We start from the raw sequence: 15,433 nt of genomic DNA on the forward strand, positions 1-15,433 counted from the left end.
AGATGGGTACTACTCTCGCACGGAGATACTGCCCCGCATGCACGAGGGCTTGATTTATTACCTTTGCATGACTTGATCCAACACGTAAACTATATAGGAAATCTATGGGGACCCATCTGAGAGTAGAGTTTGGAATAGACTAAGTGAGAGTAGAAAAGAAATCTAAAAGATCTTCAAAATCCCTTGGATCCAATTTAATATTTAATTTTAAGAAATAAGTAGAAGAGATGAGCTATAATATATCATTATGCAAAGACAATGTTGCATAGATTATCGAACTCTAGCCTAAAATTTAATTATGATTTTAACCAACACAATTGACTAATTTACAATATGTATTATCGTATGCTTGGATCATAGTAAACTAAGATGATCTAAATTGAAAGTACTCAGAAGTTTAAAAAAAGTTTATATTCGGTCTTTATTAAATTTTTTTAACAAGGATTCCACTATCTCAAGGATATGTGGAGAAGCACATTGTTTACATGTCATGGATTGCTCACTATGAATCCTGACTTTTCTATTATCTAACTTGAAATAGAAGTTACAAAGGGGCTCATTAGACATTAATTGGATTTCTTGTCTCAGAAAAGAAATGGGCCAATGGCTCTCTGCATTGACCACAAAAGGATTATGACCATTCCACAAGATAACCATATCTATGAGAGATGTGTGTGTCTCACCTTGGGTATATTGATCCAAGTTGATCAACTCCCCTCATAAAAGTTGCCATCTTCTATATCGAAAGAAAATGCACAGAGTTTGTTTAGTGATGAAATACCTGTAATAAAAACAAAAATAATGGTAAGTAAATGTGAATAACACAACAATTCATCTAAGCAAGACTTTATCAATTAAATCAATGCATTCAAAGTAGTAAAAAATATTTACCTAAATGTGAGGTAAGATTGGTTGACCCTGCATTCAATCGTCTCATCAAAATGTGTTCTTTTGACTTGCCAAGACTTACATAATAGTTGACTCATCCATTCCTCAGATGGACACTTGCATTGATAAGTAATCTTTTTTTTCTTCGGAACATCACATGAACCAAACAAATGTGTAAACAATAAGAATGAAATAAACCAACTAAGATGCACCTCTTTGGAGCTTGTGGTGGATTTCATAGCACTATTGATGTTAGATTTTATCTTGGACTTACATGCTCCTGACAACTCTAAGCTACCAATCAACCATTCACCACTAGATAGTGGCAACAATGGGACATGCTGCAATCTTTGGCTTCCTACTACATACAATGAATTATAAAAAAAGATATTTTGAGTTGCGAGTTGACTTGCAGAGTTATTATCATAGATCAAAGAACCTATGTCTTCATGCAAAACATGTATCTTGCTGCTTAAACATTCCACATTCTACCATTCATGCAAAGAGCATGTAAGATAGGAATTGGTACTGATAATATGCCTAAGATGTAATGTTAAACTAGAAAAAAATTCACATTTTTTTGTTAACAAATCTAACACTTAGGTTTTCTAACATTTATGTGATCTTAAGCACTCTTATCACTCCTTTAGACTCAAATGGAAAGAGATATTGCTAGGAGAAATTTATGGGATCCCTCCATCATTTGGAATTTGCTAAAAAGTTTTTATTTTTGACATTTTAGCTACTAAAATTAATCATGTCTTTCATAATTTAATCTCTGAGTCTATTTTTAATCTAAACACAGATTGGTTGGCTTACATCGATGTAGATCAAAAATTGATGGGAACTTCAATATATCCAAAAGGACTTAAAGTGTAAGCTAGAAACATGGGGGATCTCTTGAGCATCACAAAATTAAGGAGCATGCTAGAAATATGGGAGCTCAATGAATTAACCAACTAGCTAGAATTCTGGACTATGACCATCTTACTAGACATAAAAAAGTACATCCAATAGAATGATTTTTAGAAATAATGAGCTTAGACCAAATTGTCTTAGGGCCTTGAAGACCATCTTTGTAAAGCTTTGCCATCCAAGATTTAGCTCCAATAATGAGATTGCGGATATGGCTAAAACAGAGAAGATTAAGAAGCTACCTAATGTTAACAATTTGGGTTGTGGTTCCCACTTAAAAAGCATATGTATTTTTCCTATAAGTCTAAGCTATCTTAAAGTTTGCATGCCACAACAATCAGTGATTCGATGACTACTTTGAAGAACAAAAAGAAAGTACATGTAAGGTAAAGGGGCCAATAAAGTGACACTTGTATTTTTTCTATTAGTCTAAGCTATCTTAAAGTTTGCACACCACTATAGCCCACGATTTGACGGCTACTTTGAAGAACAAAAAGAAAGTACATGTAGGGTAAAGTGGCCAACAAAGTGACACTCTCCAAAAAGAAAATGCACCCCATTTCGATTACGCAACAATTTTATAAAGAAGATGTAGCTTCTTTTGCTACTTAACATTATGTTTTAAGTTACAAATGAGCTTAATGTGAGTGAAACAATTGAGCCATGTACATTTTTTTAGATTTTGAAATTTATAAAACCTTAAAATAATGCATCCTTGTGTGTCATTCTATTAGCCCCTCACAAACACTCTTTCATTAACCCTTCATTTACAACTAGGGCTACTTGATAAAAATATTAAAATGTCTCAATGATTTTTCATTTGAGTTTCATATGATATATATATTTTAACCATTAAAAAATATTTACGAAAATCACATTGGGGAAGAAAAGGTTATAAAGGAGGATTGTGAGATGACACTCTATTGGTCCTTTCACCGTATATTACAATGGGCTACTCTTATGCTCCCTAAAATATCCGGGGGCGAGTTCGGGTGAAACGATACTCACAGGTCCACTATATATTGACGGAATTGTCTGCAAACGGATATGTACATTTTGCTAGGGAACGTTGGAAGGGTTTTCCATCTCAGAGTCAGACCTCAAGTGGTTGTCATCGTTGTGAACGATAAGGATGATGCCGCTGCTTTTGTTGTTGTTATTGTTGTGGTGATCAACGGGTTGGGATAGTGAAAAATGCTTAGGGGAAGACAAGCCAGTTGCAACATAATAATCAGAGCCTGCAGCTGCTGGCGGAGGTACGGGGCCGCATGCAAGACTAGAGCCTCCTGCCGTGGAAGTGGAGGGGATATTTGTATATTCACGGCATAGGGGCAGCGGCGCCGCAGCATCAGCATCACATCGACGATGATCACGAGCATCAGCAGCAGCTGATGACGACGAAGAAGAAGAGGAGGAGGTGGTGACCGATGTCGGGCTGGGCGCCACGTTGGCGTTGCGAGGATTTGATTCCGATATCTCTTGAATCACATTATTAGTATTAATTGGCATGACGCGTGTCCCACTTGGCGAATGAGCTCTAGCCGGCTCTGTTGTATAATGATAACTGACAGCTGAATTATATGTACGGCACCTATAGATTGGCGCACGCGCACTTACAGGCGCTGTAGTGTGATGATCATCAGTAGCACTAAAACGATGATCAAGACTGGCTGACTCGATATTGGGCATCACCCATCTACTGGACTTACTACCTCTCCTGCTTTGGCTCTGCCTCAGATCAACTGAGTTCTTGAGCTGGCTATGGCGGCCGCTGCAGCTATTTCGATTTTTAACTTTATTGCCTCTCTCGGATTTGCGTTCTGATATTGACCGCATGACGCCTCCCCCACCACTCCCGCCGCCGCCACATCGGCCGGCGCCTGCGCCCACCGTCCAGTGCTCCATGCGTGCCTGTATTGTTGTAACACACATATATAGAAGTATAATACTATACCACTCCATAATCAATCTATTTGATATAGTTTGTGCAAATTTGAGCAGCTATTTGGTGTGTAATTACCGGGCAAAACTTTAGCTCTCCCCTCCCTCTCGTAGTTATATCGTCCAGAATCTCTCCATCACTCACTGACTTGCACATGCTCTCTGCTTTCCCGAGGCCATGAATTTCAGCTTCCTGCATCATGAATAGTGCAAAGAGTTTGATAAGTCTGCTGATTGAATGTCAGGGAGGCTTAAAGCAATCATTTTTTCCAAAAAAAGTAAACGGGGTGCTAATTAGTTAGTAGCTGGTTAGCAAATGCTCTAACGAGCAAGTTGGCAATGCTATTCTTTTTGACATGGGAAACCATGTGACACTTTCCAACGTGAGAAAAGGGGGTCTCTTTAGTCTTGTTTTCTCCTATAGTGTTTAACATCATAAGCTTCTGCGAGGCACCACATTATTCCACATACCTAGCAGCTAGGTATGGTTGGGACCAGGAGACTGCCATCCCCCTAGCCCCAACCAACCTACTTAGGTGTGCCGTCCCTCCCTTCAGGCAAAAGCTCATGATGTTGTAGTACATCACAATGTGGGAATTGGTCTAAAACTTCTACTAATAATCAATATGCAGCAAGCTCGTGTAACTCAAAGAATCTAGAGCCCACCGCTACAGCTCTTTCATGAGGAATCGCAGGTGCCTCCTCATATTTAGCTGCGTCCAATTCCCACAGATGCTCCGGTTGGAAGAAGCGTGGTAGAATGTATTGGCGAATGAAGAGCAGCAAGGGGAACACCAAGGGAAACAGAACACCAGCCACAGGAATCCAAGTGATGCCCCAACAGATGAGCAGGAAGATCAGTTGGAAGACTGTGAACTGGATGATGGTCCTGAATGGCACTGTCTCCACAAATGAAGCATGGAAGTCCTCCAGCACCCTGTTCCAGATGATATTAACATGTGAGTTTTAATCATGCTCATGTTTGGCATCGTGTGCGGAGGAGTAGAAGTCCTCCTGGAAGACCAATTAATATAACTGAGCCCGTATAAGCTGGCCCAATTTGTATATCGTATGCTGAACATACTTATATCGTCGACTTGGCGCTGTCAAAATGAGCAATAGTCTCTCCCAGAACTGGTTTCCTTGCACAGTCTCTATGGCCATATAGAAGAAGTAGCCCCATAGGATGGAGATGGGGATCTTCTTGAGGAGGGGCATAGCGCCCACGCAGCATCCGATGAGGATGGCTTGGATGAGGTTGGTGACTCGCTGCTCGTTCACAATCACCGGAAGGAGCTCATCCACGTCCTTCTCCGGATCGAACAAGCTGCTGTCCGCCGGAGCACGCGACTCCATCAAGTTCGGCACGTCGTGGCCGCTGGCCTTGAAACTCTTCAGCTCTCCTAACTCTTTCAGATCCTGATCATCATCAATCATGAGCGGCAACAGCATTGATTATGGATTAGATCAATAACATACATAGAAATGATCACCAATCAGGCGCCTTGGCGTAAGTCGTCAATGACCCATATCATATAATTAGATTGCAATATGCCTCTAAATTTATTCGTAGATGATAAAATTGACTAAGACTTGAGCAAAACAATGGCCAATACGCTTCTAATTTACTTGCACATCATTAATTTTACAAAGGCTTAAGCCAAATTTTAATAGTTTGAGAGCATTTTGTGGAACAAAAACGAATGCATAGCCAGCAGCTGATTCATGCTGAGAACTTATATCTGTACCAAATCAACAGAGCCTTGGGGGGACGTTTTAAATACTTCTTGCATGGATCCGTATAACTCCTTAAGCGTAGCTTTGTCTTCGATGCCTTGCTTGGCCGTTTTAACTAGGATCTTCCTAGCCTTCTGCTCAACGAACATTGAGGATATTATTGAGGAGTCTACACTATGCAACGGTTTAGAAGCCTTGATCAAATGATGTATATCTTAGAAATTCTGTACCTGCTTGTTCAATTTAGCAAGGCTTTTCGTGTGCAAGGGAGATTGAGGAATTAAACCACTTACTGGAGGAAGTCCTAAAAGGCCACAAATGATGACCTGCACAAACCACGACAAGAGCTTAATGATATCTCCTGTATATGCATGCACATGTATGCACACGCATGCATGGCGTACACGTGCGCGTGCATGTGCAGATGAAAATCACCGAGAAGAGGTACCATGAGTCCTAGAAGGAGCATGTCGTAATGGTGAGCTGAAGGAGCTTGAAGATTGAAGGTTTCTTGTTCTGCCATTTGAGCTGCCACACCATGATCAAAGATGTAGATGCCACTGATCATGAAGGCAGGAACAATGGCCATGAATATGTAGGCATATGGCACGTCGCCCATGTCCTATACACATACGAGCACCAAAATGGGTTATGGGACGTTTAATTGTTTAAGTAATGCACCCTCCCCCCCTCTAGACCTTTTCATAGGAATGTATGTGCATAAATCTCGCATATTCGCAAACTTGATGCATCCCCTATGTATTATTCTAGGTCACAACAATTAATACTACTAATATGTGTCATGGTCAACTTATCATGTGACTCGTGAGGGAAGAGGGAATATACAAAACCCGCCCCACCTGCAATAGAAGAACATGCTGCTGGTATACAAATTATAATGCTAAAGCTAGACTGGTATAAGCACCTTGATGATAGTCCATCGAGCAGCAGCCGGGAGGCCTGTGATGGCAGAGCCGTCCCAAGGGTTGGGGCTGGAAAGGCGCCTGGGGATACCAGGCGGCAATGGAGGCCGCCCGGCGTAGGAAACCCCCGCCCACAGCACCACCATCAGCGCCACCCCATAGTCCGCAACCACCGCGCGTAGCCCAGCTGTGCAAAATCACATGTCATTTACAGGACACATCTCTCAAGATTATATACGCCCCGAAGTGATATGATGATACTGAATCCTGATTATTCATATTCTTCCTTTAGGGCGCAATAATTGATAAATTCTCCCCATAATTATCATTCTGCCCATAAGTATGTTTTCGGGAATTTCACACAATCCAGACTCAAAACAAAAATAAATACCATGCAAATACGTCAGATTATGATACTGATGCCGTGACTTATGGACGATTACTGCGTAAAACAATATGCAAATGCAAATTTACCAGTTCCGTATCGCCAAGACCTCGCTCCTCTGGTTTTCAAGGCCGTGTAAAGCAGGCCCAGGCAGAGTATGAGCCCAAAGAAGCCGTTCACGCAGAGCCATGCAGCAGAATCCGAGGCCGAAAAATGCCTTCCATTAATATCGTCGAAGGACGTGGTGCCCTCGGAGCCTTTAGATTTACGAAACTCGCCCACGGCCCCCTGGATCATCATTAAGCCCCGGCTCAGTTTAGACATCATAAGCGAATTCTCACAGCATTAGTAATGTTCAATACACGATGATCAGCCGCTCTTAAGTACCGTTTAGGTCCTTTATCAAAACACGAGTTATCTGTCGATAATAACGAAGGATGTAGGGTATCGCAATGATTTCTAGTAGACAGCTAGTCCAAATTCTATGCTTAATCACACATAATCGATGGTAATAATTTATTATAAATATTGATCCCTACTCTACCTTGATAGCTGCTTGTATGAAGAGCAAAGCAATCAGCGCCTCGAATAGCTCCCCTGAAATCCTTGTAAGCCTTTTTGTTATAGAGCTCGCCCCATTCAGTACCGCAAATACCATCAAAATCAGACCCGCCCACACGCACATCCTGCATTCATTATAAGGCCCATCATCAGCTTCACAAAACTACACCATACGAGGTTCATCAGAAGGGTATTATAAGAAATGATCAGCGCTAAGCGGAATATTGAATGTTCTCTAATTACCGAAAAACATTCTGGTTAGCAATCCAATTACATTGACCATTGATCCATACCATCCTGCCCACGCTACGGAAAGGCGTGGCCCAAGGCTTTCTTTTGTCTTGGCGAATTCGTATAAGTCAGTGTAGATGTACACAGTTGGCTCGGATACCCCCAGGATGATCAACGGCTGTCCTCCCATGACGGCATGAATTATGCCACAAATGGCCGTGGATGTGAGTGTCTCGAACGCTGACAGAGTTCCCTCTGCACAGGCAATCCACTACAATTAGATCACCTGCGCCGAAGTACAATCAGAATTACTGCAACTCTTCGAATGCACTTACCGCCAAAACACACATCAATGCAGTACTATGGAGATCATATTACAGAGTTACATTGATCATTTCATTCCTTATATATTGATCACCTGTATCCCTGTGAAGCTGTTCTCCAAACACTATCACGGGAAGGGCGGTCGCACAGAAGATATAGGCTGTGGGTACCAATATCCTATTTTTCATTCACACAAGAAGAGTAGGTTAATCAATGGACATAATTAGATTAAGCGCTCTATTCCAACCAAAAATAAGCTGTTAATCCGAGATTTCGCTAATAAAGCAAGATAGCAAATACTACTATTTACCTCAGGCCTGCAGCAACACCATTGTGCCAATCTCTTTTGTAAAACTCAGCTCTTCCCTTTACATCTACCAGGATACCCTTAAAAGGGACGACACGACGCCTCTCATTTTCTAAGACGTCTCCATTCTGATCGCCGTTGAGATCCATACAGGAATATATTTGCTGTTAACGAATATGAATTAAGGGTCAGCTTACGATTAGCTGCAGCAGCTCAAGGACCGTAAAGAAATCTAGCCGTTCATAGATCTACAACTAGAATTAGTCTATGAGTTGTGTAGGAGCTGATCTGCGTTATCAGATTCCTGTCTCTGATCAGCACTTGAATCAGTACTGTTCAACCGAAATTCCACGCCACTCACTATGAACAAATCACAGATACCGGCTTATTCTGAGTTTCTCTGAGTTGCATCATCAGAGACAGAAGCAAAGAGAGCGGATCGGGAAACAAGCTGAGCAAAATGCGATAATCGTCTTCGACGAAGCAAATGAAGGTGTACTGCAGATTATAAAAAGAAAAGGAGGTGCATTATTATATTTGAGCGGAATATTAAGTTGCAGCAGAAAAACATATGGCTTGTGACTGTGAGGACAATTGCGTATTCCGATGGCTATTCACGTCATGATAAACGTTTTTTCCTCTTGTTTAAGGGGAAATTGAAGTATATCTTTAAAGTAGATTTGAAAAATGTCAAAACTTAAGCGTATATCTCGGAGAGAAAAAACTTCCCCTTTGCAAAAAGAAGCCCGTATTTTTAGGAATTACAGGAGACAGTTCTTAAAAGAGGAGTGCTCCTACGCACTTGTTGCATTACATGTGCATGTATACATGTCTACGTGAGAGAGAGAGAGAGAGAGAGAGAGAGAGAGAGAGAGAGAGAGAGAAGTAGGGGCACACCTTTTACGAAAAAAAAAAGAAGTAGGGGCACATTTGCCCATGGTTGATGTGGCTTGTTATGCATGACTATAATACCTTTTCTAGCCTTTCGTTGCTTAAGTGCAATTTTTTTCTCCTCCACAAGGATCAACATGGACTCAATATATGGATTCAACAACAATCTTCTATAAGACCTCCCAAGTGCTTGGAAACATCTATCTCACACACCCAACTTTGGATCCGTTTGATATCATGATGATTCTTGAGAGAGAGAGAGAGAGAGAGAGAGAGAGAGAGAGAGAGGCTCTGGTAGATTTTCCCATTGTGGTATATTTGGTTTGTTATGCATGATTATAATACATTTTAACCCATTGCTCACTAAAGTACAATTTCTTTCTCCCACTACAAGGGATGAGGGATATTCCAATGTTAAGTTTCAATGCTAAATTTACAAAAAAGTGTCACCATCGATATAATTATTAGTGTAGATGTCGATATAATTGCAAATATATGCACCAATAAATCTAGGATAGATATATCATTGAAAATATCGATGACTATAATAATGACATCCATACTAGCATTTTTATTGGTTATAGTAGTGCAGTTTTTTATGTATATATCAACACCATAAAAAATAGTGTGGTCGAAAATTTCACTTTCTCTGTATTGTGTGTACAGAAAAAAGTATACAAGAGTGAGAAGGAATGTGTTTGCAACAAAACCATTGAGGTAAGAGCATTTTACCTCCATTTTGCATTGGCTAGTTGCTTGTCTCCCACACACTCTCTTTACTCCAAACTCTCTTGCAAAGAAGGCATGGCCTCAAAGTAGGGTTTCTTCCTTATGCATATGAGTCTTCATGGTTATGAGAGCTACAGTCCAAGTGAGAAAGTGTGTGTTTGTATGTAAGCTTGAGAGAAGAAGGAAAAATGTCAATGTATGCTTTTTTATACCATTGTTGGTTTGATGTTGATATAAAGTGTATGCATGAGAGAAAGAAGAGGAGAGATTTAATGCTTGCTTTTTTTTTAATGTTTGCTTTCTTTACCATTTCTAACCTCAACATTATAGTGTAGAATGTATGGACACAAAGAGAGAGAGAGAGAGAGAGAGAGGAAAATTTGAGTGTGAGAGAGAATGAGTGAATGAGGGTGAGATAGAGTGAACTTGAGAGAAAGATGGAGAAGAGATAAGAAATCAAGAGAGAGGGGTGTGCAGTTTTCACTAAGTTATAAACTTGCTCATGGTTATTATTATCATTTCCACCATTTCTACCTCTAATTGTAAGTGCATAAGAATTACGAGTTGCATCAATATTCTTCTTATTTACTTATTCTACAAGTAAACCACCCTCTACGTCACTGCATTTAAAACCATCTTTAGGAGGATTAGCACTCATAGAAGTATGACCTATATCTCATGACTTTAGTAGTGTGACAAGGAAGAACAATGACTTTATGTTATCTTCAAATTGATATCTTGTAAGGTAAGTTAGTTGAAAATAGAGTGGAACTCATTCAAATGAGTAGACATAGGGATGCCCTCCTTCATGAGAAGGTTCAGAAGCTTCTTCATTTAATACAACTGAGATGAAGGACTCTGCTTATCATAAAGATCACATATCTTTTTCCATAAATTATATGCACATACACTTGCTTAGACAAAGAGAGTATGATAATTGATTTGCATAACTCATCAAGTTCATCTCAATTCTCTTTTTAAATATTTTTCTTTATGCCCTTGGCCTCCAATGTCCTAATGTACTTTTTCTACACCAATACCTACCATATTTGCATCTTCTAATATTGGAGATTGTTACCATCCAGCTTTTCAATGTTAAAATTAGCACTATCATTTGATGCACTAGAAGGACCTACCATTAAAATTGCAAAAATGACCACGAAATATAAGAGCATGGGCTATTGTAATTATAGCAAAACATCCCCAAATTTGAGCCAACAAGGAAGCCAATAGGTGGAGAATAAAAGAATACGCAATTGTCCACAAACATTAGGCACTAGAGTGCTCAAACAAGGCCACCTCTGCTCAAAGAAAGTGACTCATAAATCATATTCAATATTTTTGTCTATAAAAAATCATTAAATGATCATATATGTGTAGGGAAAATGACCAAAGGGTCAAGCTATCACTGCTAGGAATATTCGAATATAGCAACTAGGATATATAGAATGCAACTATTAGTGTAGCAACCAAGTATTAAAAAATATATAGGGTGTCAAATACATAGATGCATAGTCAAGCATTCACCACTAACAACCCACACACAATGATAGGTAGAAGGAATCCAAGTTCTCAAAAGCAAATTAGTCCACAATAGCATCTTTGAAAAGAAAGTACAAGTGTTTTCCATTGGAAGCAAATCTAGAATGTAAATTGAGAAAACTAAGCTCAAGTCATAAGTTTCATAGCATCCAGGAAACCCAAGTACATCATAAATACATTCATGAGTATACACATCCAATATATCTTCAACCCATAAGTAAAGAGTCATCGTAGCAATTGTTCAATACCCAAATACATCCAACAAAGCTCAAATATAAAGCTCAAGGCACACCATAAGCACACCTATGCACATACATTAATGGAAAGCACCCACATAAGCATTTAGGATCCCCGAATCACATATAAGCATTCAAAGCATAGAGATTTACTATTGTATGTTTTTTGTCCAAACTATATTAGAGTAATAAACCATGCTAAAACTAAGCTAAATGAGGTCTATCCAATCAAAATAGCATCTCAAAGCATCCCCATAACATCCAAGAATCAAGATAATATCTTAGAACCATTACTTAATCATTGTGGAGTCCGATGGGTATTGTCCACCAAGTGTATAAAAAATGGTCTCAAATACTAGGTCAATGGATGATTAATGCCATTCCAATATGATGCTCTAATCAATTCTCTTCTACCTCGGAGTAATGCCAAGAGGTTTTCTAAGTGTTGAAGAGCCCAAGTGGGAGCTATGAGTGATTGTCAAGGTGGCCAAGAGAGAGGGTAATAGATTAAGCACAATTCACAACACATTACTACTCTCTAACTAATGTGGATGAGGCCAAAGATCACCTAGAGAGGCTTAGAAGGTCATGGGAAAGCTCCTTGTTGTGACAAGCCAATGGAGCAAGCAAATGAATGGAGAAGGTCAATGTATACCTTTGAAGTATGAATCAATGGCTCCATGAAAATAGGGGATGAAGCTTCATTGTAGGCTAAAGCAAACGATCCTTAAATGCCCACTCTAATACCCTCACGGAGATTATCGTGTATAAAATGTGCATCATATGAGTTCAAAAAAAGGGAATTAACAGAAACATAAGCTAACATATGTATATTTATGGAAGAAAATACTTTAAAATGTATAAATTTATTCACAAAAGTGTTCTTTATATTACTCATGTATTTTTTCAAAATAGAAGGGTATTGTTAAATCATAAAATTAGCCTAGATTGAGTTACCACCATGTCTGTTTTCTCACTGTAAGTGCATGAGAAGTACATGTTGCATTAATATTCTTCCAATTAACTTCTTCTATAAGCAATGCACTCTCTATATCACTACATTTAAAGCCATATTCAGGAGTATTAGCACTCATAGAATTATGAAATGTATTCCAAGACTCAAGTAGTTGGACAACAAGCAAGAGTAAAGACTCTAGGTTCTCATAAAATTGCATGCCCTACCAGATAAGTTGGCTGAAAATAGAGTGAAATTCATTCAAATGAGTGGATATAGGAGTGCACTCCTTCATATGAAGGTCCAAAAGCTTCTTCAACCAATACAATTGTGAGGGAGGACTTTGCTTGTCATAGAGATCACATATCTTTTCCTATAAAGCATAAGCACCATCTTCAATCAAAATAACATTGAAATACACATGCTTAGACAAAGATAATATAATGGTGAGCTTGCATACCTTATCAAACTCATCACAATGATCTCCATTTCAATTTTTTGGCTTTATTCCCTTGGTTTTTAATACCTCACTTTTTTCTTTTACACCAATACACCTGCCAAATCTCTGTCTTCCAATACAAGAAATTATTGTCATACAACTTTCAATGATAAAGATGGCACTATCATTGGAAGCATTTGAAACACTTACAATTATATAAGCAAAGTAAAGATAATATTGAATATTTTAATAATTTTAACTCATCACAAAAACTCAGCAAAAAAGCATACAACAAGAGGAAGATTGAGCCAATACTCTTCTATCCATAAGCAAAAAGCACTAGAGTATTGAATACAAGTGTTTGCTCTCAAAGAAACTACTTAAAATTGTTTTTCAACATAGCTGTCCATAAAACTAAAATAAGTCAACATGTAAGTGAAGAAAAACATGTAAAAGAAGATCCCATTTCTAGGAAAATTCAAGTAGCAACCGAGATGTACAGTGTAACTAATAATGTAGTAGAAACCACTGAGTACCAAAGGTTGTCAAAACATCCAAGGTGTGAGGTACATAAATGCATAACAAGCATGTATCCACCAATGACTACCCACTAACAATAAGTGCTATAAGATTTTCAAATCAAAGGAAAATCAGCCCACAATCATAAACTCTACAATGACAGTATATGCATAAACCAAGAGAGTATAAGAGACTCTCCCACAAACAAAATACCAAGCACTCCCATTGGAAGAGAAACTTAAGTTTCCAAGAGTAAAACAAAGTTCACTGCATAAAGCTCATAACATTCAAGTGCCCAAAATACATTATGTATTATACATTTGGGAGCATATACATATAATTGGTCTTCAAATATGCAAGTGAAGAATCACTAAAGAAAATAGTCATTGTCCAAAATGCAATCAACTAATCTCAAATCCAAGATATAGATCTTAACATAAGCATATGCAGGTATAAATATAAATGCTAAGTATCAATACATACATGTAGAATCTCCAAAGTGCTTGTAGGCATGTAATACATAGACCTTCATAGTGAATGGTTATTGTCCAAACTTTGTTACAACAAAGAAGCCTTCAAATGTTGAGCTATTTAAGCTCTACAGGATCCAAGAAGGTTTCCCAAGCATCAAACCAACATTTGGGGACTAGAGACTACTCCAATAGTCACAATGTGACTTGCCTTCCCTTATTCTATTTCCACTAAAAGAATAAAGAATAAAGTAATGTGATTGGCACCCACTACTTGCAGTGTACAAGGATGCGCGCATGTATAGTATACAAGTAAATGTAGGCAGCTAGGAATAGGTGGCCTTTGACCCTAAAGACAAATGAAGTGGTTCTTTTCAGCTTGAAATATCATGGGTTATTTCATATGTACCCAAGTCATGTTAGATCCCTCAATGGAGTATGTGCAGGTGGTCACAAAGTCTTCTAAGACCTGAAGGAGGGGATCCAATGGTAAGAGCACACATTCAAGGTTGAAGTTCTTTAAGAAGATCTCAAAGATATTGTCACCTTGACTAGCAAAGAGAGTTTGATGGATCCATGCATCAAAGTGTACGTAAGCATCCATCACAACAAGGAGGAGGAATGTGGTGGATGTAAAGAGATGAAAAAAGAATGTGTGAAATGAAATAATGAAACAAAAAATAAAGTAGTTCCACCTTAAAAACTCTAAGTTTTAAACCATTAAAGGATTGTTCATATATAATGTTTAGTTATGGCTTTACTTAACGTATTTGTAAAGTTTACATGTATATGTAAAAATATCAATGTGACAATTGCACATTGTATCAACTACAATCTAGAAAGAGCCCTCTTCCCCCTCCTTACGTAGGTGTATATATGTATGTTGAATGTCAACAAAAGGATGTTATATACATTCAAAAATGTTATTGTAAATTGCAATAATACACACATACTCTATCAACTAACATAGAAAGAAAGACACCTTCTTCTGATTCTTGGGTGGATGCTTGTATTATATGTGTCTTATCTTGATTTAAAAAATGTATATATATGTGGGTGTTTCTCTCCCCCGGTGTGTAGTTGAAAACATGCATCTTATCTTAAAATTTAAAATATGTGTACACATACACATGTTCAAATAGTTTTAAATATAATTACATAAACACATGATAAGTTTAAAAACTAAAAAATTTAAAATGTTACAAGTGTATGATTTTGTAAAGTGATATTATTCCATTAGTTTAAAAAATTCAAAAGTTATGTGTGTTGGATATTACAACTTGTGGAGTTGGAATTTTAAAGATACTCTACAATTTTTTAAAAATGTGGAGCCACACACTTTCCACTAGAAATAGTATCCTTAGCTCCGCTTCAAATCTTCCTACCATCTAATTTAAAATAGAAGTTAGCAGGTGGATTCTCATTAACATTATGATTTCT

The 15,433-nt window shown here is 38.3% G+C and overlaps 1 protein-coding gene across 6 annotated transcripts; it reads right to left on the minus strand.

Annotated features, from left to right (window-relative positions):
• Positions 1-420: 420 nt before the first annotated feature.
• LOC148011063 (putative boron transporter 2) lies at positions 421-8,766 on the minus strand. Of its 6 annotated transcripts, XR_015689436.1 has the most exons (15): positions 8,216-8,765; positions 8,000-8,082; positions 7,644-7,836; positions 7,334-7,475; positions 6,879-7,077; positions 6,407-6,591; positions 5,930-6,103; positions 5,712-5,807; positions 5,493-5,615; positions 4,829-5,163; positions 4,411-4,681; positions 3,824-3,937; positions 892-918; positions 684-781; positions 421-611 (listed from the first exon to the last, which is right to left on the minus strand). XR_015689436.1 is itself a non-coding variant. In XM_087671154.1 (14 exons), the coding sequence occupies exons 1-13, from the start codon at positions 8,359-8,361 to the stop codon at positions 892-894; spliced, it is 2,088 nt and encodes a 695-aa protein (XP_087527280.1). In that variant the 5' UTR covers positions 8,362-8,765; the 3' UTR covers positions 421-781. The 6 variants fall into 6 exon arrangements, 5 of the variants coding, with proteins under 5 accessions (XP_087527280.1, XP_087527279.1, XP_087527276.1 ...); XM_087671154.1 differs by having other exon boundaries at positions 421-781; XM_087671150.1 differs by lacking the exons at positions 421-611; positions 684-781; positions 892-918 and adding an exon at positions 987-3,714 and having other exon boundaries at positions 8,216-8,376; positions 8,574-8,766.
• Positions 8,767-15,433: the final 6,667 nt, after the last annotated feature.

The sequence above is a fragment of the Lygodium microphyllum genome, chromosome 29, assembly GCF_053477565.2.
Source record: "Lygodium microphyllum isolate KBCC chromosome 29, Lygodium_microphyllum_v1.1.10, whole genome shotgun sequence".
Lineage (NCBI taxonomy): Eukaryota > Viridiplantae > Streptophyta > Polypodiopsida > Schizaeales > Lygodiaceae > Lygodium > Lygodium microphyllum.